Below are 24,148 nucleotides of genomic sequence, written 5' to 3' on the forward strand. Positions count from 1 at the left end.
TTATTTCACTAATTTCCATCTCCGTAATTAACTCTAAGTAGCTGCCTAAGTAAACAATGTGTTATATATGACAAATGCATGTTGCACTCCAATAAGTAATTTTATAATTGTAATAATCAATACGAATTCAGGGTTAAAAAGATTTTTAATAATCTGTTTACAATGGAACTAACAAAGTTAATGGGAATTGCAATGATGAAACTACCAAAACAAATGGATGGGGATTGTTGGGAATTCAATACGTGACCTTTAGCACACAATGGTTAGAACTCCACATGCCATTTGAGTTCATATGTGGACGCAGAAGTTGAAAGACAAGGAAAAGCTAAACAAAGTCAAAACTTTTCGTCATGGAAACATTCATTATGGATGGAACATGTCCAAATGTGGATTTAGATTTATTTTATAAATCTAAGGGTAAAAAGGAGATAATAGATATAAAAAAAATGAAGTGTACCCAGTATATAGATGAAAAGTGGAGTTGTTTTTTGTCAAATATACACAGATAGGTCCAAAAAAGAAAAAAAAAAACACAGATCAGGAAAAGTAGGGACAGCACATTGTACACCAAAATTAGGAATTAGTACATCTAAAAGAATATCTGATTTTGTAGCTGTTGTGATGGCCAAACTAGCCAATAATGCTGGTGTGTTACACTGGATCTGGGATGGACGTTCAGCAGCAGGGATCATGTTTTTGGGTTCAATATCAGGCCTTGTGGCACTAATAAAAGGGATTTCCACATGTAGAAGTGATTTAATCCATGAAGTTATATTTCTAACAACAGAGTTAGGATAGATAGGAATACATATAGCATTAGCCTGGATGCCAACACATATGAAGATAACAGGAAACAAAATGACAGACAAAGTTGCTAAAAGCACTGTAAGAAATGGAAGGATTGACCGAGAAATACCCCTGAGTAAACAGGAATTGGCCTCACTGAACGCTCACAAATGCATAGTTGGAAACCAGCCTGCCTTACCTGTGGGTCAGTATAGTCAAAATAGATATTAAAGTTATAAGAATGTGTGTAGTGTTTAGAATTTATGGAATGCTTGTAGGGCGCTGCATATAATACTTACAATATGTCCCAGGCTATAAAGATAATACTTAAGTGTTTGCGCTATAACTGTAAAATATTTGTTCTGAAACTCTAACTCACCAAACAGGAAAAAACCACCATCTAATGCAAAATGCTAGATTCCTACAGAAGGTGTTACCTCCTGCCAATCAGGAAGGACTGCTGAATCCAAATGGGCCATTGTGGAACAAAGACTTTGTCGATTGCTCCCCCCCATCCACCCACGAAGAGTTCTCCCATCAGCTTTGGCTCTGGGGAAATGGGGATAAAAATCTCTCACCAGAAGGAACTATGAAGAGTCTCTGTATGCTGTCTAGACTCTGATGGGCAGAGATATCTAAACATAAGCAAGAGATCCCCAAGCAGCTTGGCTTGGGTTAGCCCCAAAAAACATAAAAGCTTGCTTATTATAGAAGCTACTATAACATTTTGAACTTAAGACTGTATCTTTGTGCATGTAAGCTTACCTGCTTTAACCTTGTAAAGAACTCATTTCTTCTCCCTAGTTAATAACCCTTTAGTTAGTTTTTTATAGGCATGGCTAGAAGCATTGTCTTTTGTTTGAGATCTAAAGCACAAAATGACCTGGGGTGAGTGACTGGTCCTTTGGGAGTAGGAGTAACCTGAATATTGCTGTGATTTTTGGTGTAAAGCGACCATTTATCACAGAGGCACGCTTGCCAGGGGTGACAAGATAGATTGGGACGCCAAATGGGACTGTGTGTGACTCCATGTTAAGGCTGTCAGAGTGCTTTAGGAGTTCACATTTGTTAATTGGTTGGTAAAATCTAATTATAGAACACAAACAATTTGGAATTTGTGCCCGGTTCCTGGACAGTCTACCCTAAAGTTGGCACTCACGCTTGTGAGCCCCCCGCAGACAGCATGACACCTCATACAGAATGATTTAAAGAGAGAAGTGGCAAAAAATTTGGATCAATGAAAGAAGAGGAAGATGATTTTTTGAATTGTGCTTTTGAGTAGAGGATAATGAAATACAGAGCCCGGATAGGAAAAATGAAGTGATTTTGTGTAGAGTACTAACTGGCCACTGTGGTTTAAACAAAAATTATTTTTGAATAAACAAACACAAAGATGGACTATGTATGTGATGTAAGGTAGAAGAAACAGTTGATCACCTTTTATGGGTATATAAGGGTTTTGATAAAGAAAGGGAAAAGTTTGAGGAATTTCAATGGCTTAAGCTAACAAAAGTTATTATATTTTGTAGTAAAAATATCAGGGAAAAGGGTAGTATTAGAAAGGCTTTGTTACAATGTACATTACCTGAAAGATACAGGGCAGAATGGGAGAACATAAACCATGAGGTATTTAGGAGCTGCTCGTGGCTATAACTATCCAATCAAGTTTGCTTCACCATGGAAAACAACCAGAAAAAGAATGAAGTGGGGAGGCTCTGGAGATTGCAGAACGTGAACAGCTCTTGCAGGGAAGACCCTGAGACCAAGGGAGCTGTGATCTTAAGAGAAGCCCAGGGAAGAGGAGGCTGTGAGGAAACCTGGATGGGGTTTGGGCCTAGAGGCCATGTCAGGAGGCTGAGATCCAGCTAGGAAGAACAGTGAGAACAGACTGGGATGGAAGATGAGCTCCAGCTGTAAGAGAAACACCTAGACACAAGAGTTGAGTATGGACTGTTGTGTGATGATGGACTTTATTTTGGGACCCTGAGGACTGTTAGGACCTATTTCTGTTATTAAACTGACCCCAGGCAGGGGTGGTGTTAATACAGAAATGAATTGTTTTAGATATAAAACCCAAGCAGCGAGTGCTGTTATTCATGTGAAATCCTGGACATAGTTCTTAAGGAGCCTGTAAGAGGGGGTTAAAAGGGGTAGGGTACCTGTAAAGAGAACCCAGTCCAGGAAGGGGAGCTCGGTAAATGGCCACCCTGTTACAGGGTCTGTGTACTGGAGCACAGTGACTCTGCAAAGGACTGAAAAATCACAGTAGACAAGTAACTGCACATGAGCTCCCAATGTGATGCTGCAGCTAGAAGGGTAAATAGGATCCTTTTATGTATAACTAGGGGAATGTCATGGAGTGTGGAGGTAATATTACCTTCGTACATGACACTAGTGAGACGGTACTGGAATACTCTGACCCATTTTAGTGTCCACACTTCAAAAGGGATTTTGAAAAATTGGAAAAAGGCTCAGAAAAGAGCTACAAAAATAACTTAAGGTTTGAAAAACATCTCTTACAGAGAGATACCTAAGATGTTCAATCTATTTAGTTTATCCAAGAGAAGCTTAAGGGGTGATTTGACCGTAGTCTACCAGAACCTACATGGAGAAAGAGATTTCTGTTGTTAGATGCCTCTTTAATCAAGCAAAAATAGCATAATGAGATCCAATGTTAGGGAGCTGAAGCTAGACAAATTCAGACTAGAACTAAAGCATGTGTTCTTAACAGTGAGAGTACTTAACCAGTGGAACATCTTACCCAGGGACGTGGTGGAGTCTCCATCACTTGAAGTCTTGTAAATCAAGACAGAATGTCTGTCGAAGAGATATGCTATAGATCAAACAGCAGTTATGGTCTTGATGCAAATACTACTGGGTGATGCAGAAATTATTGGGTGAGGTGGCTGGTGTTATGAAGAAAGTCAGACCACATGGTCTTAGCGATGTCTTCTGGCCTTGAAGTCTATGAATGTATAAGGATATCCTTCCTACAGCAACAGCGGTTTAATTTTTGTTCCATCACACTTTCAGCATCCCTGTCATTTTCAATTTATTTCAAGTTGTATGGGACATCTTCCTCCCCTTCGCCACCCACCAAAACTGATTATGCACTGGTTTTGTAATCATGCCAAATTCAGATATTCAGTGTTATAAGCCATTAAAATATTTTCAACTTCTGATCTACCAACTCAATCACATTTTCATTCACAAATGGAAGTTACAGCAAATGTTTTCATACTGTGCCCAGAGTCATTATGTAATCTCATAGTTACTTTAAGTTTCTTGTTTGGACAGTTCATTCTGGGTACCACAAGAGACTACACTGGGATTTTCAATTGCTAGTCCTGAACAGTCTCAAAGAGCAGGTTAAAAATGTCATTAAAAACTCACCCTTATTTATCAGTTTACTTTTGCTTTTGTCATCCTGCATTTGTAGTGATATACTACAAACAGTAAATAGACTTATGTTGTCAATTCATTTCTCATATGAAAGATTATACACACTAACAGTACTTGTGTGAGTTGTATTTAGTGGCCATAGGTCCCAACCCAAGAATCTTTTTTTCCCCTTCCGTTTAGTAAACATAGCCTCTGGGGTTTGCAGGGGTTGGAGGGCTCAGACATCGGTTTCTTTTTGAACTGAAAAAATGAAGCGTGAGGAAATAATGAAGTTCAGACATTCTTAGTAGCTGCTGGAATGTCAATGCTCACATCAACTCTTTCATTAACAAGGTGGCTAAGTTTGGAATGAATGTGAAATTTCCAACAGCTACTTCTGAGAGATGATTTACCATTTACTGGTTAAAAAAAAAGAAAAAGAAAATGCATAAAATAGATTGTTACTCATTGTATGGAACCCAATGTTTAAGATTAATTTTATATCAATGAGAATAAAGGCTGCATAAAGCAGCATTTTGTCTATTAGACTCAGCAGATGCTTATTTCTGACTCTACCATTCTTAAAACTGAAATCTTGATGCTTATTAGTAAAGTTCAGCTCTAAGTCCAAACTCTGTGGCTTGGGCCCATCTGGGCTTGTCAGTCTAATTGTTTCAAGAGGCCCATTTCTGCAGTACCTAGACTCACTTTTTTGTGATTAAAAAAAAAAAATCATAAGCAGCCAGTTGTATAAGCTGCTGAAAAGACTATAGGTAGCAAGGACCGAGCAATTAGTTGAATGAAAATCTCCAAGCTGATAGCTACCTGCAGAGGTATTAGTGAATTAGTTTAGGTCAATGAGATCTCACCGTGGTATGGAAGAAGTAGGAGGGGAAAAGCCTGGATAGATTGTAAATTTGAATACAGTAGATCCTCACTAAAATACTCTGACTGGGAGATCCAGTGTGGAGTACCACATATTAAAAGTCAGCCAATAAAGTGAACAAAGCACAGTTAAAAAAATAAATTAGAAAATGTACTTGAACTACTTTTGACAAGTATATTTTGGTTTTAATTACTGATAAAACTTCATAACTATTAAACATATCAAAGTATATTTGTAAAACTAATTAAGTTTTAGCAATATAGATTCATGGATTCATAGATACTAAGGTCAGAAGGGACCATTATGATCATTTAGTCTGACCTCCTGCACAACGCAGGCCACAGAATTTCACCCACCCACTCCTGCGAAAAACCTCTCACCTATGTTTGAGCTATTGAAGTCCTCAAATCGTGGTTTAAAGACTTCAAGGAGCAGAGAATCCTCCAGCAAGTGACCCGTGCCCCATGCTACAGAGGAAGGCGAAAAACCTCCAGGGCCTCTTCCAATCTGCCCTGGAGGAAAATTCCTTCCCAACCCCAAATATGGCGATCAGCTAAACCCTGAGCATATGGGCAAGAGGCCTCTCTAAAGCATCTGCTATTACCCCTCTGTTGAAGAGTGGAGTAACCACAAGGTTTTTTGTGAGAATTACCAGTGTTGCAGCTTAGTGAAGTGCGAAGTAATAGAGTTCTACTGTATTCCAATCAGACTTAATTCACTAGCAAAGGATAAGCTCCTTACCTACCAAGCAGTTTTTGCAATCAAACTTTATGCACTGAACTAATTTGATGCTGGTGATTTAGATATGTCCCTAATTCACAGCAGAAATCATAAGGAAAAAAACCCCAGAAACACAGAAAGTTTAATGAACCCTAGTAGATTCTTAGCCCTAAAAACACTGGATACTAAAAACACTACCAGCTATTATATTACCACTAACACTGTTTTAGGATAGATCCATATACAGCAAGATATTTTACCTTGAAAGTGGAAGGTCAAGTAAGGTACAGGACTCAGAAAAATCATGGTGACCAGCCAAACAAATAGGGTATTAAACTCAGCAGATTTAAGGTGCAGCTGGAGCACTAGGCCCTTGGGCCCAGATTTTTAAAAGCATCTAGGCAAATTCCATAAAGAAATACAGTAGAAGTCATTCTACATAGTTGTAAAAATATTATGAAGCTACTACTATACTCTAAAAGTCACTTTGTATTAACCATAGTAGATTTAAACTGAAAGGTTTAGTAGACATTTGTTTTATGCAGTAAATACTATGTTTTGAACAGTGAAAATACATGCCATTTTATACATTCAGAAGAAATTCTACATATTTTTAAAACTAGGCTTTCTGCATAACATTAATTTGTCAGCTTCAATATACTAAACCATTAGTTCTGCTGTAACAATGGGGATGCAACAGATGTCAAAGCAATATTTCTACATCTCTGATTTATGGAAAAATTTAGAATCTTAAAAATTCAGTTTGGTTTCAAATTACCTAAAAGTTCCTTCTCTGGCAAAAACTCACTTCTCATTTTCAGGTTAGTTTGAGAAATATTTAATGAGGCGAGAAACACTATATAACTTTCCATCAATATACATAGGTATTCATGCATGAAAACTAAGTTAAAAGAATAATGAAACATTGTCTTAAAAGGCGACAAAAGCTAGAGCTTCAGAATTAATGCTGCAAATCTGGCTTCAATCTTCTCCAGTGAGTCTAGTTAGTACAGAAAAGTCTACAAATATTGGATGATTTGACACACCACATGTGCTGTTAAGGAAGAGTTAGATAAATATGATCCGCAAACATAATACACCACCACCACACAATGGCTTTTTACTAGTGTGCTGCAAATGCCTCTTTTGCCTTAGTGATGAGACATTAAGCACTCAGTTCTAAAGGTTTGACTTTTAGGGCAACTAGGAAATATAGGGGGAAGACCCCCTAAAAATTAAGCTTCAGCCATAATATAGTATGTCTTGTAAGTATACATTTAGGCAAGCTTTGAAAAGTTGAGGGCTTTAAAAAAGCATATTCTGTCAATTGCATAAATATTTTGACACTTTGTTTTGTGCTGTACTACAGAAATGTATAACTAGAAACAACCATACTTCCAAAAACGTTTCAGAAGAATTACTAATAAGAGGCAAGCTTCAAATGGCTTAGAGATTTGATTAACTACCCAAGTATGTTCATCTGAAACTACTGAGACTGTCAAGGTGAACATTTTGGGCCAGATTGTCCAGTAGTATAAATTGGTGTAGCCTAAAAGAAGCCAGTGGAGCTACATGGATTTACACAATCTCAAGTTCTAGACCCAAGAATAGGAAGAATGGTTCTCATAGTTATTTCAACACTTCGGTTTGGAATGTGAAGAAACAGGCAAGGGAAAAAAAGTTGTATACCATTTCAAATCTTGAGAAAAGTTTGGCCAAATTTTGGGTTCGTGTTTGGGTCAGTTCTTATTTTATCGGAACTGCCTTTTTCTAGTAACTGCTCTCCATATGCAGCATTTTTACTGTAAAATGTCTGGAAAGGTTTGTAATGTAATTTAAATGAAATGTGACAAATTATTCATAGAAGTAATGCGATAACAGTTACAGTAACAAATCTGAAACCAATATGCCTGTTTCCTTTGCTTATGCAAACTAAGAACCACGCAGTAACAGTGAAACATGTTAATATACGTACTGGATAGCTTGTCCCATCCGAATAAAAGTTGTTAATACCCATAGGGCATTGGGCAAGAATAATTCTTTTTTCCTCATTAGCTGTATTAATTTTGACATATGTGAAAGAAAACAAGTATTGCAAATTACACATAAACTCCTCATAAGGGCAGGAATAATTCTAGTAGCTGAAACATCTGTAAAGAAAAATGGATTGGATAGAGAGCTATTACCCTAACCAAAAAATGAGTAGGTTTGTTTTGTTCAGACAGACAGATCCCTGTTCAGCACAGGTTATACCCATCATTATGTCAAAACACTGACTTCCCTAAACAGGGACTAGAATCACTTACATCTTGCCCTGTTTACTGCAGAAGGAGTGAACATGTGTTCCTCCTTCCCCTCCATCAACACACTGCATCAGTTGAAAGATATTACAATGAATACCCCCACAGATATCTACTTTAAATCAAGTGAAAACAGGGATGAGAGACCAGACACCACGAGCCTTTAAGATCTATTTGAAAGGTCATAATTTTTAGTGTGCATTCAATGAGGGGGTGATGTGGGGGAGAAAACCCAGATAAATATGGAGGTGGACTCCTTTGAAAAAATGAAGACACTACTGAATCATATTAACATTAGGGCTTGATTTTCAACACCTCAGGAGACAGAGATGGCACACGGAAGTGTGAATGCAATGGCATGCTGAATTTGAACCCCATTGCTAGGATTGTATGAGCAAATAGCCAGTTCAATGCCTAATTAGCCTTGTGTATACACAATTGTGGTATCCACCCACTACATACAGCCCGAGTTATTTGACCTTTAGAAAATCAGGCCCTAAATACATTTGGGAGTCTCAGAATGCTTGGACACTAGCCACTGATCACTGAAATATTACGTTAAAACGATAAGGCTACTAATATTTTTTTTGCACAAGACAGATTGATAGCTATATTTGCCAAGTTGGTGACACTTAAAGGGGGGAAATGGTAATAAAGATGAAGACCCTAGAAACAGGAGAGTTTGTTCTAGCGATGAAATAGGTTAAACGTTTGTCCTCTGATTCCCGAGCTTTATTTCTGATCCCAAATTGAAGAACTGTAAAACTTTACCTCCTAACACACACTGGAAACCATCCCCACGATAACCTGCCTTACACTGGCAACTGAAGGACCCAGGAGTGTTGTAGCAGAAAGCATCTGGATGACAGCGGTTCTGTTGACATTCATCTACATCTGTAAAACAGAAGATCAGGCAAGATAATTTCTCATGATATACAATAGTTTACAGATCACAGTTAAGTTGTTTGGTTTGGATTTTTTTAAGGTGCCAAAGTGGCTTAGGAACAGAAGTCTCATTTTTAACAGTGGCTAACACCTAGGAGCCTACATTCCACTGATTTTCAATGGAACTTCAGCTCCTATGCCACTTTGTTGCTTTTGAAAGTTTTACCCATATCTAGGTTAGGATTTGATTTCTAGAGGTAAAGCATGCAAAATTTATACAGAAAATTCTAAAAAAAGCATTGTTGACAGTTTACTAACACAGCTACCTACCCACATTATTAAAAATATTCTGGATTTCTGAAGCAACAGATTTATAGATTGGTGGACCCTATAAAATGGTTAGGATTTGGCTGGCAAAGGTTCCAGTGCATACAGTTATGGGAAGCCACCACTGCACTATAGTCCAAGCAATGCGAAAAAAAGCATGTTACTATTACAAATTCAGTGTGCCAGGCATGGTGGGACACATCCTCAACCGATATAAACGGACATTGCTCTACATTGATTTACACCAGCTGAGGATCTGACCTGTTTTGTTTAGGTGACCATAAACTAACAACTGTTTAAGATTATTGCAACTCTCCCTTCAGAGACAGGCTACTTATCAACCACATCTGTAATGAGTCCTGGGTTACAAATGAGGGGGGAAATATAAGGGTTGAATTTTATGTCTGTCAGGAGACTTATCAACCAAGACACTTTCTATTTGAAAATTGGAAATAAGTGATTTAAAAATCAAACCAAGGCGGGTATCAACTGGCTCACTAGCATATATAATAATCAGCAAAACGGTACTAAATAAATAAATGGCGTTACGCACCCACACAGGAGCGTCCATCTCCAGAGAAGCCATCTAGACATGTGCAGATGTAAGAAGAGCCACCAACATACACACATTGGGCACGCTGAGGAATATCACAATTGTGTGTGCCCATCACACAATGGTTTATAACATGTTCGACAGCTGTAAGTTTAGATAAACACAAAATTAAAAATGAGATTTTACACGTTTAAATTTCCCTCTACTTAATCTGCAGCTAGAGATACATTTCAGAGAAAGAAAAGCAATTTTTCAAAGGTATAAATTACAAAGGAACCTTTGTTTTATTTATCTGTCTGTACTTACTTACACTATGTACCTTGCAGGACAAGGCCATTTTACAAATGAAGGGCTTCATCTGACTCAGCACCTTGCAGGTTTGGGCCAAAAATGTACTGTACTATGCAACAGAGAAGTCACCACACACACAAATACTAGCATCCAAAAGATTTTTCCTTTTTATAATTAATCAAAGAGTGGATGACAAAATGTCAGGAAAATAACCTTGTACAGGCCTATCAACATGTTGGCTGAACTATCCGTCGAACGCACTGGGAATAATTCAGTATCCCACTAAACTAACCCAGGATTGTTGTCACTTGGCAACAGATGGGACCTGTGACTCAGTAGGAGCCAAATACATTTGTAGATTAATGAGGAGAAGTTTTGGCTAATTGCAGCAGCTATCACACAATCTACTTACAGCTGTGTCTGCGATCACATTTCCTACAGTAACAACAGCTATTCCACGCCCAACACTACTTCTATCACTCTCCACAACTCCCCGTTTCCCACTTGTTGTGTCTAAGAGAAAGGGAAGAGGCAAAAAAGAATTAAAATAAATTTTGAAATCCCCTTGTCCCCAGAAATATTTGAATCTGGAACTCCTGCAGCCACAGCAGCTTTCTAACAGCTGGTGCATGAGTGCTCACCAAGAGCTAGCCCTTCATGGGCTCTTTTCTAGGAGGGACAGGGTGACTGGAGAGCAAGGTCTGGATTGCTTCTCTCTCAGCAGTACAGACATATAGATTACAATGCTACCAGTAAAAGCTGCTGCCACAGCAAGATCTATGATGAGAGTCACTTTCTCTTCTTTTCCACATGAAAAGTCCTGGTAGAAAAGCACTGACACAGTTGGGATCATTTAGATTCGTTTCTCTGTGAACGTAAGGTTTAAACATAGAGCCACAACCACCACCGGTTTTACACTCTGGACCGTTTATCCCCAAACCCTCCCGACCCTGCAGCCAACAATCGGAGCACAGCACCCATTTACAACCCTTTTCTCCCCCACTGATGGAACCAACAGCTGCTGATCAACAGCCCTATGCCCAACCCCATATTACCGGCTGCATCGTCAATGGGACAACGTATTACGCAGCAACGAACCAAAATATTCAGTAAAAACGGAGACAACTCTAGTCGCCTTGACATGTGCATAGGTCACAAGATTTTGGGAGTTTCATGCCACTTGCACTTAACACAAGCACTAGGAAAGAGCTAAAGGTGAGTAGGAGCACTGCCTTGAGAGAGCAAGAAGCACAAAAGAAGGCAACAGACACCCACTCTGGTGCTTAGATTTGCAGAGTGCTGACTCCCCATCCCTGGGGAAGGGGAAGGGAAGAAGAGAGCCACTGGATTTGTTTTCATCAGCGAAGTACTCTCCATTCTCCTTCCAGCCCTGTACACTGCAGAGTTTATCTTTGCAATGCCTCCGCCAGAAAGAAAGGGCCAAACTGGGGGTCAACGGGATTAGATCAGGGACGAGTTTGGCCAGAGCTGGTCACCGGAAGTGCTACAAAGATAAACTTTATAGGTACATCCACATTACACACTCCTTACAGCGATGTGTAGCGTACACACCTAGGTAGCCCTCTTTGCACGGGCACAAACAGCAGCACAGGCAGCGAGGCACTGCTTCAAAGACACACCTGAAGCCTGTGTGTACGTCCCCAGGCATATATCCCTACATGGCCCTCGACAGCCCAAGCAGTGCCTACCCTGCTACTTTTAGCAGAGTCATGTCCCCCTGCCGCCCAGCTGCAGGGTGGCACATTTGCCCTTTAAAATCATTCAATATTCACAAGACTGTCCAAAAAGAGTGTCATGCATTTTTAGACAAGTTGCATCTATATGATATTAAACAGGATGAAAATTCCACATGGGAAATTAAACTGTGCATAAAGAAATTCACTTTAAACATGCATTCTGTACAAGCACCTTCAGACTTAGTCAGCTACTATAAAAGTTGAACTTCTGTACATGGAAAAGCCCGAGAGCGAGTAAGGAAAAAAAAAAACCGTAGTGAGCCTGTACTTGCCCAGAGTAGGAAACACCTGACTATATATTCTTAAATTCAGGTTTCCACCAAGCAGATGTTGAAACAACAAATATGTAAGAAAGGAAATATTTAATAAAAAGTTACTTGGCAGAGCCAATAAAGTTACTTATTTAAAGCTTTCACAGGCCACCTGACATTACACAGCTAACAATAAAATTTCCTCAAAACCCTAGAGGCTTAGATTTCTTTTTAAGCAGGGATTTAGCATGGTTTTTCCCCTCCAGTGCTCTGCGGTTACAATTCCTTTTTAGCAAGTTCCAACAGGAACTTCAAGACTCCCAACCTACACACAGCACTGGTCCACAACAGCCAAGGACTAGTAGGGACTAGTTCTAAACAGCACACTACATTATCCAAATGATAAATCTGAGAGTTACATAGATTGACACCAAGGTGAAGATAGACCCTTATCTGGACTAAAATATAAGAGAGCAAAAAGAGCTGAATTCTCCCTCTTTCTACCCGTAGATCCTTTTTTGGGAAGGAAAGGTGTGGAACAATTGTCTTTTGTAATCCCAAATCAGAAGGAATTTCCAACAGTGTTGAAATGTAGTTTCATAAATGGCATAATACAAGGGTAGAAGGTGGGCCTTTTGAACATTGGTATTTGGGTCCTACTCAGAGAATGTGGACTCCCTATTCCATGCTCCCCACATGGACTGCAGCCCAGGAGCAGCATAAGGTCCATAAAAGACGGGGGGCCAATGGTGCCTGAACCATGGCCCCATCCCCCTAAGCTGCCCCTTCTCCTGGAGCCCCTACCCTCGCACCACCTCTGCCTGAGGCCTCACCACTGTTCCGCCCCTTCTCCCCAAGCCCTTCCCTTGCACCACCCCTTCCCCTGAGGCCCCACTCTGGCACCTCCTCTTCCCCCCCGGGCGTGCCCCCTGCTCACTCCTCTCCGCCCCTTCCCCCCCACCCGTCGCTTGCCCTTATGGCAGGTAAAAAGTGGGAGGGACCATGGCCCCCTGCCCCTCCTGTTGCGGCAACCCTGCTGCAGCCAGCTCACTTCAGGACCCCAACAATGCAGTCCAGCTCTCAGAAACAGCAAACAGAAAGCTTGTCAACACATGCTCAGAAGTAGGAGCAACACAAAGGGACAGTTTAAAACTGGAGTTAAGACTGACCTGCCTTAAATTTGAAGACATTGTGAAATGAGATGGCATGTTAGTAACTGTTCATTTTAATTTTTCCCCCTTTACAACTATGAACACCAATTATGTTTGGAATCCACAGCTGAAAGTAATAGGCAAGTATGAAACAGCTGAGATCTGAAGACAGCCAATTTTAAAATCACGTTTGTTTAGATTTATATTCAGCCTTCAGGACAACTTAGCTGAGAATTGTACTAGTAAAGCATCAGTCTTTCTAAGAGTCATAGATGATAATTTTCTAATGTAAAAAGATACTGCATCCAACATGTGGTAGCTCTGTTTTGGACCTCATCATGATGGATAAAGATGAATTATTCACTGGACTAGTAGTTGGTAGTTGCTAGGGACCAGTGATCATCAACTGATTACATTCAACATGGACAAACAGAGGACACTCCCAACCAGGCACTCCTCCGTTCCTCACCTCCCCCTGCCCTACATTTTAGTTTTTTATAAATTTTATCCTGTTTTTAATTTTTTTAAATAAAACCTGACAAAATCTGGAAAATTTAAAAAATAAAAATTGAAAACAACAAAGTCCTTAATCATATTCAGTCTGTGATCCACCACACCTTCCAGATCCTTTTCTATTGTACTACCTAAATAGCTATCCCCCATTTTCTGCATTTGATTTTTCCTTGGCAAGTGTAGTACTTTGGACTTTTCTTTACTGAATGTCATCTTGTTGATTTCAGACCAATTCTCCAATTTGTCAAGGTCGTCTTGATTTCTGAGCCCGTCCTCCAAAGTGCTTGCAACCCCTCCCAGCTTGGTGTCACCTGCAAATTTTATAAGCACATTCTCTATTCCATTATCCAAATCATTAATGAAAATATTGACTAGTACTGGATGCAGGACTGACCCCTGCAAGACCCCACTAGATATGTCCTCCTAGAGTGACAGTGAAACATTGACAACTACTCTGAATATAGTTGTGCACTCATTTTATAATAATCTCATCTAGACCACATTTCCCTAATTTGCTTAGGAGAATGTCATTTGGGACATTAAAAGCTTTACTAAATCATGATAAATCATGTTGATGGCTTCCCCCACATCCACTAAACCAGTAAACCTGTCAAAGAAGGTAACTAGGTTGGTTTGGCATGATTTGTTCCTGACAAATGTATTTATTTATCACCCTATTATCCTGTTGGTGCTTAAAAAATTAATTATTTAATTATTTGTTTCAGTATCTTTCCAAGTATCAAAAAGTTAAGTTAACTCCCCAGGTCCTCTTTGTTCCCTTTTTAAAATGCAGGTTCTATTTTTGTCCTTCTCCAGTCCTCTGGGACCTCACCCATCCTCCATAAGTCTTTGATGATAAATCACTCATGGTTCTGAGATTGCTTCAGCTAGTTCCTTATGTACCCTAGGGAGAATTTCATCAGGTCTTGATAATTTGAACACATCTAGCTTAATTAATTCTTATTTCACCTGTTCTTTCCCTATGCTGGCTTGTGTTCCTTCCCACTTGTTAATATTAATCTTAAATATCTGTTCTCAATTTTATTTAAACTCAAATTAAGCATTAAACACCTCAGCCTTCTTAATATAATTTGTTATGCACTCTCCTTTCCTGCTACATAGTGGACCTACATTTTCCTTCATCTTTCTATTGCTCCTGATGTACAAGGCTCTATAAGCCTATTTTTATGTCCCTTATGAGGTGTAATTAATTTAGTGCCTTAGTCTTTCAGATTTGATTTTGTGCCTACATGCCTGTGCTATTCTTTTGTACTCCTCCTTCATAATTTGTCCATGTTTCCATTTTTTTAGTAGGATTCTCTTTGACTTTCAGGTCATTCAAGAGATCCTAATGCATCCATAATAGCCTCTTACTATTCTTTTTTCTTTGCATTGGGATAGTATGCGGTTGTGCCTTTAATATTGTCTTCTTGAGAAACTGCCTGCTCTCCTGAATTCCTTTTTCTCTTAGATTTTCTTTCCATGGGACCTTACCTACTAGTTCAGAGTTGTTAAAGTCTGCTTTTTTGAAGTCTAATGCAATCCTTGGATGTATAAACAGGGGAATAGGAAGGTGACTTTATTTTTGTTTACAGCATTGGTGAGTCTGATACTGGAATACTGCGTACAATTCTGATGTCCATATTTTAAAGAGTACATTTAAAAATTGGAAAGGTTGTAGGAAAGAGACAAACATTATTCAAGGGCTAGAGAAAATGCCTTCTAGTGACTTAGAGAGCTCAATCTGTTTAGCTTATCAAAAAGATGTTTGAGAGGTGGCTTGATTACAGTGCATCTTCACAAGGAAAAAGCAGTGGGTACTAAAAGGCTCTTTAAACTGTGAAAAAAGGACACACACCTAATGTTATAAAAATTCTTTGAAGGTCACCTTTAAGTGACTTGCCCAAAGTAACAGCTAGAATCAGAAACAGAACCCACGAAACCTGACTCCCACATCTGTGCTCTGTGTAATGGTCCATATTGCCCAAAACCTGCTAGTAAATGATTTAAGAAAATCTGGAACTAAACTCACCCACGCAAGTCCGTCCATCATCTGAAAACTGATAGCCATCAACACACTCACATCGGAAAGTTCCTGGCTGGTTATTACAGACTGCATTGCTGCCACACACTGTCGGTTGCTCTGAGCACTCATCAACATCTGGAGAGTGTAACAAAGATTCTAGTTATTACAAAGGGGTGAACAATGTGGATCCTGGAAACAAGGGCATTACGCAACTACCAATAAATAAATAAATAAATAGATAGATAGATTAATAAAACTAATCTAAGAAACCAATCCATACACCAGTTGTGTTGTTATTCTTTAACATTTCCAAAGAGACATTCAAGAACTTTCCACAGGCCAATAATGGTTCCTTTCCTAAGATGACATGATTGCACGAAGCTATAGCAGTAAAGTGTATCATTATTGTACAATATGGATTCAACCAACAATTGCTGCTGTAACTTTAAGTTATATTTTAAAATAAATGATATCTTTTGTTGTTCATATATGTGCTATGTACAGCATGAGCATCACTGATTATGCTGGAGGCTTGTTACTTGTGGAGAACTATACTAATGCATAATAATTTATTGCATGTAATTGTCAGAGATCACACATTCAGAAAATAAAATGGACTAATATTTTATTAAATTGTGCCATATAGCAGCTACCAACTATAGTTTAACTAAATGTAACATGTGGAGGACCTGTACAGATGTGATATTGATTCATAACTTTAACTGTAAGTCATGCATTCCAAGCTTTATATGATCATGTTTTATAGCTCTCCAGCCAGGAGGACCCCTAGTGTAGGCATCTATGGAATTTCTAATGTGACCTGGGATACATAGGAGGGACTAAATTATGAGAGATTTCAGAGTAGCAGCCGTGTTAGTCTGTATTCGCAAAAAGAAAAGGAGTACTTGTGGCACCATAGAGACTAACAAATTTATTTGAGCATAAGCTTTCGTGAGCATCCGATGAAGTGAGCTGTCGCTCACGAAAGCTTATGCCCAAATAAATTTGTTAGTCTCTAAGGTGCCACAAGTACTCCTTTAAATTATGAGAGTAAGTCAAACAAAACAGCACATTATCACAGTTTAGCTTTGTCAGACTAATAACATATTTTACACTGAGAAGTTACCAAGTATAAAATAGCTGTTACTCTGTAAGTCATACATTAAACTGCAGAGTCCTGTGAAATACTTAAGATGTGAGATTTTAGACAACAGGAATGCCACACAACTGAGAAGAACAGACTTCTTTTCAGAACTGCTTCTATTTAGAGTCCAGTCTTGAAAAGATGGTTCCAATGGCTTCTATTTTTCCCAAACATACTAAGATAGTGCAACTGGCTATTTGAAATGAGGCTTTAGATTCCAAATCTTTACCCATTCTACAAAATTATTTAGAGTGCTCTAACAAAATACAGGTTCTATGGTAGTAGGTAGCTCTAATGAAACAGCTATATTCAATTTTTAACTAAAAGGAGGAGAGGTACACTTTTAAAATTACATAATAATTATACATTTAATAGTCTCTGGAAGTGAAAATGTTATCAGAGCCAAAAAGCAAGGGTAACCCAAAGACCTTTGTGATAATTTTCCCTCTCCTAGATAATTTTCTTTCTCTCTTGTTTACAGAGGTTGCCTTGGGCTTAAAAAAAAAAATCAAGACAGTTGCAAAGATTTTGGATAGTACGTTAAAAATAAATATTTAACTACACTTATCACAAGCAGTATTTGAGGTACCACAGCTATGTCCTTTTCTAAATAATGTACTACTAATTATATCCATTGCATAGCCCAAGACAGCCATAAACTAGTGTTTTACATGTACAAAGAGTTCAGTGCTCCCATCCAGGATTCTTAGTAAGACTTTGTGGAGACACAGCTGGGGGGGCGTTAGGTTTTAAACAGGTTTCAGAGTAGCAGCCGTGTTAGTCTGTATCCGCAAAAAGAAAAGCAGGACTTGTGGCACCTTACCTGAGAGTGATCAGGTAAGGTGAGCTATTACCAGCAAGAGAGCGGGGGCGGAGGGAACCTTTTGTAGTGATTCATAGATTCATAGATATTTAGGTCAGAAGGGACCATTATGATCATCTAGTCTGACCTCCTGCACAACGCAGGCCACAGAATTTCACCCACCACTCCTGCAAAAAACCTCACACCTATATCTGTGCTATTGAAGTCCTCAAATCGTAGTTTAAAGACTTCAAGGAGCAGAGAATCCACCAGCAAGTGACCTGTGCCCCATGCTACAGAGGAAGGCGAAAAACCTCCAGGGCCTCTTCCAATCTGCCCTGGAGGAAAATTCCTTCCCGACCCCAAATATGGCGATCAGCTAAACCTTGAGCATATGGGCAAGATTCACCAGCCAGATACTACAGAAAATTCTTTCCCAGGTAACTCGGATCCCACCCCATCTAATATCCCATCACAGGCCATTGGGCCTATTTACCATGAATATTTAATTACCAAAACCATGTTATCCCATCATACCATCTCCTCCATAAACTTATCGAGTTTAATCTTAAAGCCAGATAGATCTTTCGCCCCCACTGTTTCCCTTGGAAGGCTATTCTAAAACTTCACTCCTCTGATGGTTAGAAGCCTTCGTCTAATTTCTAGTCTAAATTTCCTGGTGGCCAGTTTATATCCATTTGTTCTTGTGTCCACATTGGTACTGAGCTTAATCAAGGTGGGCCATTTCCAGCAGTTCAGAAGGACATCTGAGGAACAGTGGGGGGGCGGGGAGGTACTTTGTGTAATGACCCATCCACTCCCAGTCTTTATTCAAGCCTAAATTAATTGTATCCAGTTTGCAAATTAATTCCAGTTCAGCAGTCTCTCGTTGGAGTCTGGATACAATGCATCCGATGAAGTGATGTACTTCTTTTCTTTTTGCGGATACAGACTAAGACGGCTGCTACTCTGAAACCTGTCAGACTTTCTTGTCAACTGCTGGAAATGGCCCACCTTGATTAGCACTACAAAAGGTTTTTTCCCCCCTGCTCTCCTGCTGGTAATAGCTCACCTTACCTGATCGCTCTCCTTACAGTGTGTATGGTAACACCCATTGTTTCATGTTCTCTGTGTATATAAATCTCCCCACTGTATTTTCCACTGAATGCATCTGATGAAGTGAGCTGTAGCTCACGAAAGCTTATGCTCAAATAAATTTGTTAGTCTCTAAGGTGCCACAAGTACTCCTTTTCTTTTTGAGGTTTTAAACAGTTCATTAAAACTGCTTCCTCTTTTATAAGCAGCTAAATTGAGGTTGCTTCACAATAAAATCTGAAAAAAGCAAAGCAACCCTGTGGAGTATTAACATATGTACAGAGCAGTACTTTTAATCTAGAAAAGCTCTTACAGCATTGGCTATTGGTCCAAGTTTTTCCAGTCAGCAACAGCTGAGATGGCATAAGGGGATCCAGTAAACCAAGAGGAATACCGATTCAGACTAGACAAGCAAAACAAATGAATTTAACAATGATTAATTACCTCAATTGTGGCCCAACCATATTATAAACAGAGTATGGCCAGACTCTGTGGACTGGGAAAACTGTGCTTTAAATTGTAAAATTTCACTTGGTCTTCACACAAATCTTCAAATTGGAATCCATTACTAACTGAGCCTGGTACAAAAAATAACCTAAAGATTGGACTTTATTGGGTCTTTTGAAGATAGTGGAAAGACTGCTATTGATTTCAATATTAACTGCTTTGATCAAGGCCATAGTAACATTTGTTATAGGTAGTCTGTGAAGAGAAAATAGCAATCCTTTTAGGAATATGCTGTGTATGTAGGTTTGGTAGCAGAGCAAAAAAAACTTTCGGGATTTTGAAAGGCAAAAATATTACAAAATTTCTGTCAGTCATTACGAAGTTCTAATATACACACAAGCTCACCAAGGAAAGAATGTGTGTAATTATTTTGAACTGTCTTCTTCCCCCACTATGAATTTATTCATAGTGGAAAAAAAGCAAAAAAACTTATTTAAATATTTAATATTATTTGTTTATACTATGATAGGACTCAAGCTCCAGTTAACCTTAGGGTTCTTTGTGCTAGGCACTATACAAAACACATAGTGAAAGAATTTCTGCCTCAGAAAGCTTTAGAGAACCATATTCCAATAGCAAGATTTTCAAGACATGTTTTAATAGTCCAGGCCAAAAGGGTCGGTTCTGAGGGTTAATATATTCCATCGATGACAAGCAGAATCTACACAAGCCATTATTCTGATGCATAAATGTTTCTCATACCGTAACAAACACGTCCATCTCCACGGAAGCCTACAGAGCATTCACAGGAGAACTGATTTCCTGTTCCTGGACGACATACTGCATTGGTGTCACAACCATGGGTACCAGTGTAGCAAGGATTTCGGCTGATATCAGCAGAACCATCTGTTCAAAGAGATTGTATTTAACCACTGAAGATGCTAAAATGAGGCCAAGTTAAATGTGACTATCTGACAAACATTAGTCTCTTACAGCCCTTATTTAAAGGGAAGTTTAAAGTCTGAATCCATCCCTGCAGCAGCATGAGGACTGAGGCAGAGACTGAGGAGAGATTGCTTACACCTGCAGTATGTGTGGGGGCCAGTTTTGTGCCAGTTGGACTCATCAGGGAGAGGGGTTCCTACAGTTGAGATGCAGGTCAACTATCAGTCATGCCTTTTACCTCAAATATGACAGCACAAGGTCTTCCCAAGAACTTTTACAAAGGAACATGGGTAAATTATAAAAACAATACAGATGACACTTTTACACAGAAAAGCCCACAGCAAATTATATACACAATTAAAAAGCAAGGTTAAGTCAAATCACGTGTATAGTTACCTTCCAGTCTCTTGAGTCGCTAAATAAGATTGCTTTGTTTGGGTTGGGATGCTTTTTTTCAGTAGCTAGGGATGCCTTATTTCTACCTGTATCCTTGCTGTCAAAAACTGACATACTCCTTTCTATACTCACTTGGTTTGTATTTTTAAATTGTTCCTTCATTCATACCTAATTTAATTCCTGCAAAAAAGAATTTCACTAACTTGTCATTAAGGTTGCCCAGACTTATCAACCTTTGCACAAATATCCCTTAAAATAAGTGTCAGATTGAAACAAAAACAAAATTAATAAAAGAAAACCCAACACACACAAACAAGTTTATCATTTGACTCAAATAAAACATTTTGTATAATTGGCTATTGCACATCATCCAGAAATGAAATGCTATGACTGGCTGAAAGATGGCTCTTAGAAACTAGCTTCTGTTTAATGGCACATGATTCATTCTAGTACTGGGTTGTTTTTTGATGCAGTGGGTTTCTGCTCCCATACAGTATAAAAAGGGATTCATTGATGACAGAACTGTTATTCGTTTAAAAGATAAAAGTACATGAGGTAAATGAAAATTCTCCATGAATGTATTAGTAAGGAAAAGATTCATACTGGTATTTTCAAAGTAGCCTAGGAGTTAGGCACTCAAATCCCACTTAAATTCAATAGGAGTTAGGTGCTCAATTTACAAGAAGTATTTTGGACCTTTTTTAAGAAAGGTCCATAGGCATTTTTAATTCCAGGTAAGTAACGCAGATATATAATCTATTTCATTAACATCCAGCTAATGCTAAGTCAAATATAAAGGAGTTTATCTCCCACAATCCAAGCCCCAAAAGAGGAATTGAAGAATTATCATATACGTACCACTGACTGGGCCAATTGAGTTGCTCATAGCATATCGCAGAATTTGTTCGTCCCTATTATACAGGACAAAAACACTGTCTACTGATAGTTGCTGTGTGGCAGAAATAGCGTGATGTGAGTCATCGTGAATGCATTCGTCAAATGAGATGGTCTGTCGCCACTGGTAGGCTACAGTGTAGGAGGGAGAAATCCCATCTCGTTCTGGTTCTGTCACTGTGTATTCCCTGGTAGAAGATGATGTGATCACTGAAATACAATAAATACCACATGAATAAGAGAGGAAAGGGAGAGTACAAAGCCCATTTCCATCTGCAGATATGGATCAAAGCAAGGTAGTATTAAACAGAATTTTACAGACAAGCAGCTATAAAGCACTCACGGCCGGCTCTAGGCACCAGTAAACCAAGCCTCCCCCACCCCCTTTTTTTTTTTTTTGGCTTCGGCAGCACTCCGGCCCTTTTTTTTCGGCTTCGGCTGCATTCCGCTTGGGGCGGCAAAAAACTTAGAGCCAGCCCTGAAAGCACTGCCATGTTTCTCTATTCAAAAGGAGGAAATTTCACTTGATTTGGCCTGTCTTTTGTTTTCATGTATCAGAGTTTCAATGTGCTAACTATTTATCTAAACATAATTTAGCAAATTTGTATGGTTGGTAAGACATGGAGAAAAGGCAAATTCAGTTTAAGAAACTTGTTATGCAAGTTCACCAAAACAAGTCACTGAATGTTCAAAATATCTAAAAAGAACAGCAGCCACTAATACCAAAAACACTTGCTCTTTGTTCATTTCAATATGTTATCTCGATTTTCTGACAAAATCCTGAATAAAATATAAGAACTATCAAATCTGCAAGTTCCATAGCAGTTTTCTGTATGGTGAAAAAGAGACCAAGGCCGTGATCCTTCAAGAAGGTCTGCCAGGATTAATTGTAATGCCCAACCCCCCTCTGAAGTCAGTTGAGCTCTAAATGAATACAGGGCACCACCTGCATGGATCTGCTCACAGGATTTAGGCCAAAAAGTTGAATACCTGCTATCTGGCAGCCCATTATTCAGACAAGTCCAGTATGCTATAAGCTTCTTCAAGGCGTGTCAAGCTAAGTAAATAGGCTGGTGAAATAAGCAGCCGTTTATGATTATGTGAGGTCTAATTTAGCAGATACATATTTCTGCAGTTTCTTGAAGGAAGAGAGACGTGGAGATGGGGTGGCACAAGGAACTGGAAATGGGCTAAACAGCCTCTTGCTTCCACGTTGCTCATTCATATCCTGCCCAAGTCACAGTGACAGATAGTTGTTACTACCACATAACTGGTAATTGACCTGTGTGAACTGATACATACGGTTCAGTCCAGTTCCTAGTGGAGCATTGCAAAAAGCCTCACAGCAATACATACAGTTAATGGTAGTCTTAGGGTATGTCTACACTACCTGCTGAATCGGCGGGCAGTGATCGATTTAGCAGTGGTCGATTTATCGCATCTAGTCTAGACGCGATAAATCGACCCCCGAGGGCTCTCCTGTCGACTCCTGTACTCTACCACCGCCAGAGGCCCAGGCGGAGTCGACGGGGGAGCGGCAGCAGTTGACTCACCATAGTGAAGACACCACGGTGAGTAGGTCTAAGTACGTTGACTTCAGCTACATTATTCACGTAGCTGAAGTTGCGTAACTTAGACCAATCTCCCACCCCCCTCCCGCCCTCATTGTAGACCAGGGCTTAGAAAACAGACCAAGGACAGAATAGGATGGAAAACCAAATTAGCCTCTCCTCTTGAGCCCTCTAGATCAGAACTGAAACATTAGTAAGCAATGCAGGAAATTTTCACTGCTGCTGTCTACACTGCATCACTTTTGTAGATAAAGGAAAGGCCCCTTCACTGTCTCTAGAGTTGTCAGTCCAGCATTTTTTGACACCACATAATTAAAAAAAAATTCAAAACCTCACATAAGAGACCAAGAACATGCAATTTTCAGAGATAAAGGTTATTAAAACATTCTCACTGAGTTGTTCCAAAGAGCCAAAGAACAAATATATGGTAGTAAACTCTACACTGAAAACAGGTATGAACCTATGTAACAGGCAATGTTTTTTCAGATTCTTATTTTCTCTTCTGTTGAATATGGTTGATAATCACCTCCATTAATTCATGTTGCTTCTTACCAGAACTAGAAGAGTGATAGAGCTCATTGTATGGTTCTATGTGGACTGATGCACCAAATGGGATCTCGGGTACTTTGCCCTCCATTTCTGTGCTGATTGTAAGATGACCATGTTCATCGATTCCACTGAACTTTTGCTTGATAACCAACTTCTCATTACTGCCAAGGAAGGTAACTTCAGCTTGCCGTGTAAACTCACCACCTAGAAATCAAGATTAAGCAAACCATGACTAAGTTTGAATCCATCTAGTCAAACCATTGTCCACAACCCTTCAAAACAAAAAAAGAAAAAAGAAAAAACAAACCAAAAAAAGCAAATATTTTGTCCAAGCTGTTATGCAAGATCTTCTAATAGTTCACGGTTTTTTTTCCATATAAGGGCAAAATTATTGTTCTAGAAATTGCCATTGACACACTATCACTGAGTATAGTAAAAGAACCCAGACTTTTATGTACTAAACATTTTGAACTGTAAA

General features: G+C 39.1%; 1 protein-coding gene across 1 annotated transcript in view; it reads right to left on the bottom strand.

Moving 5' to 3' along the window:
- The window catches only part of NID1 (nidogen 1), a 70,588-nt gene that overhangs the window by 30,395 nt on the left and 16,045 nt on the right, over positions 1-24,148 (bottom strand). Inside the window, exons 7-12 of the mRNA XM_077812172.1 lie at positions 23,674-23,874; positions 21,515-21,760; positions 20,078-20,221; positions 15,834-15,962; positions 9,839-9,982; positions 8,845-8,967 (exon numbers count right to left, since the gene is read on the bottom strand). Of these exons, the coding sequence (XP_077668298.1) occupies positions 8,845-8,967; positions 9,839-9,982; positions 15,834-15,962; positions 20,078-20,221; positions 21,515-21,760; positions 23,674-23,874 (987 nt within the window). The remainder of the gene's footprint in view (positions 1-8,844; positions 8,968-9,838; positions 9,983-15,833; positions 15,963-20,077; positions 20,222-21,514; positions 21,761-23,673; positions 23,875-24,148) is intronic.

The sequence above is a fragment of the Eretmochelys imbricata genome, chromosome 3, assembly GCF_965152235.1.
Source record: "Eretmochelys imbricata isolate rEreImb1 chromosome 3, rEreImb1.hap1, whole genome shotgun sequence".
Lineage (NCBI taxonomy): Eukaryota > Metazoa > Chordata > Testudines > Cheloniidae > Eretmochelys > Eretmochelys imbricata.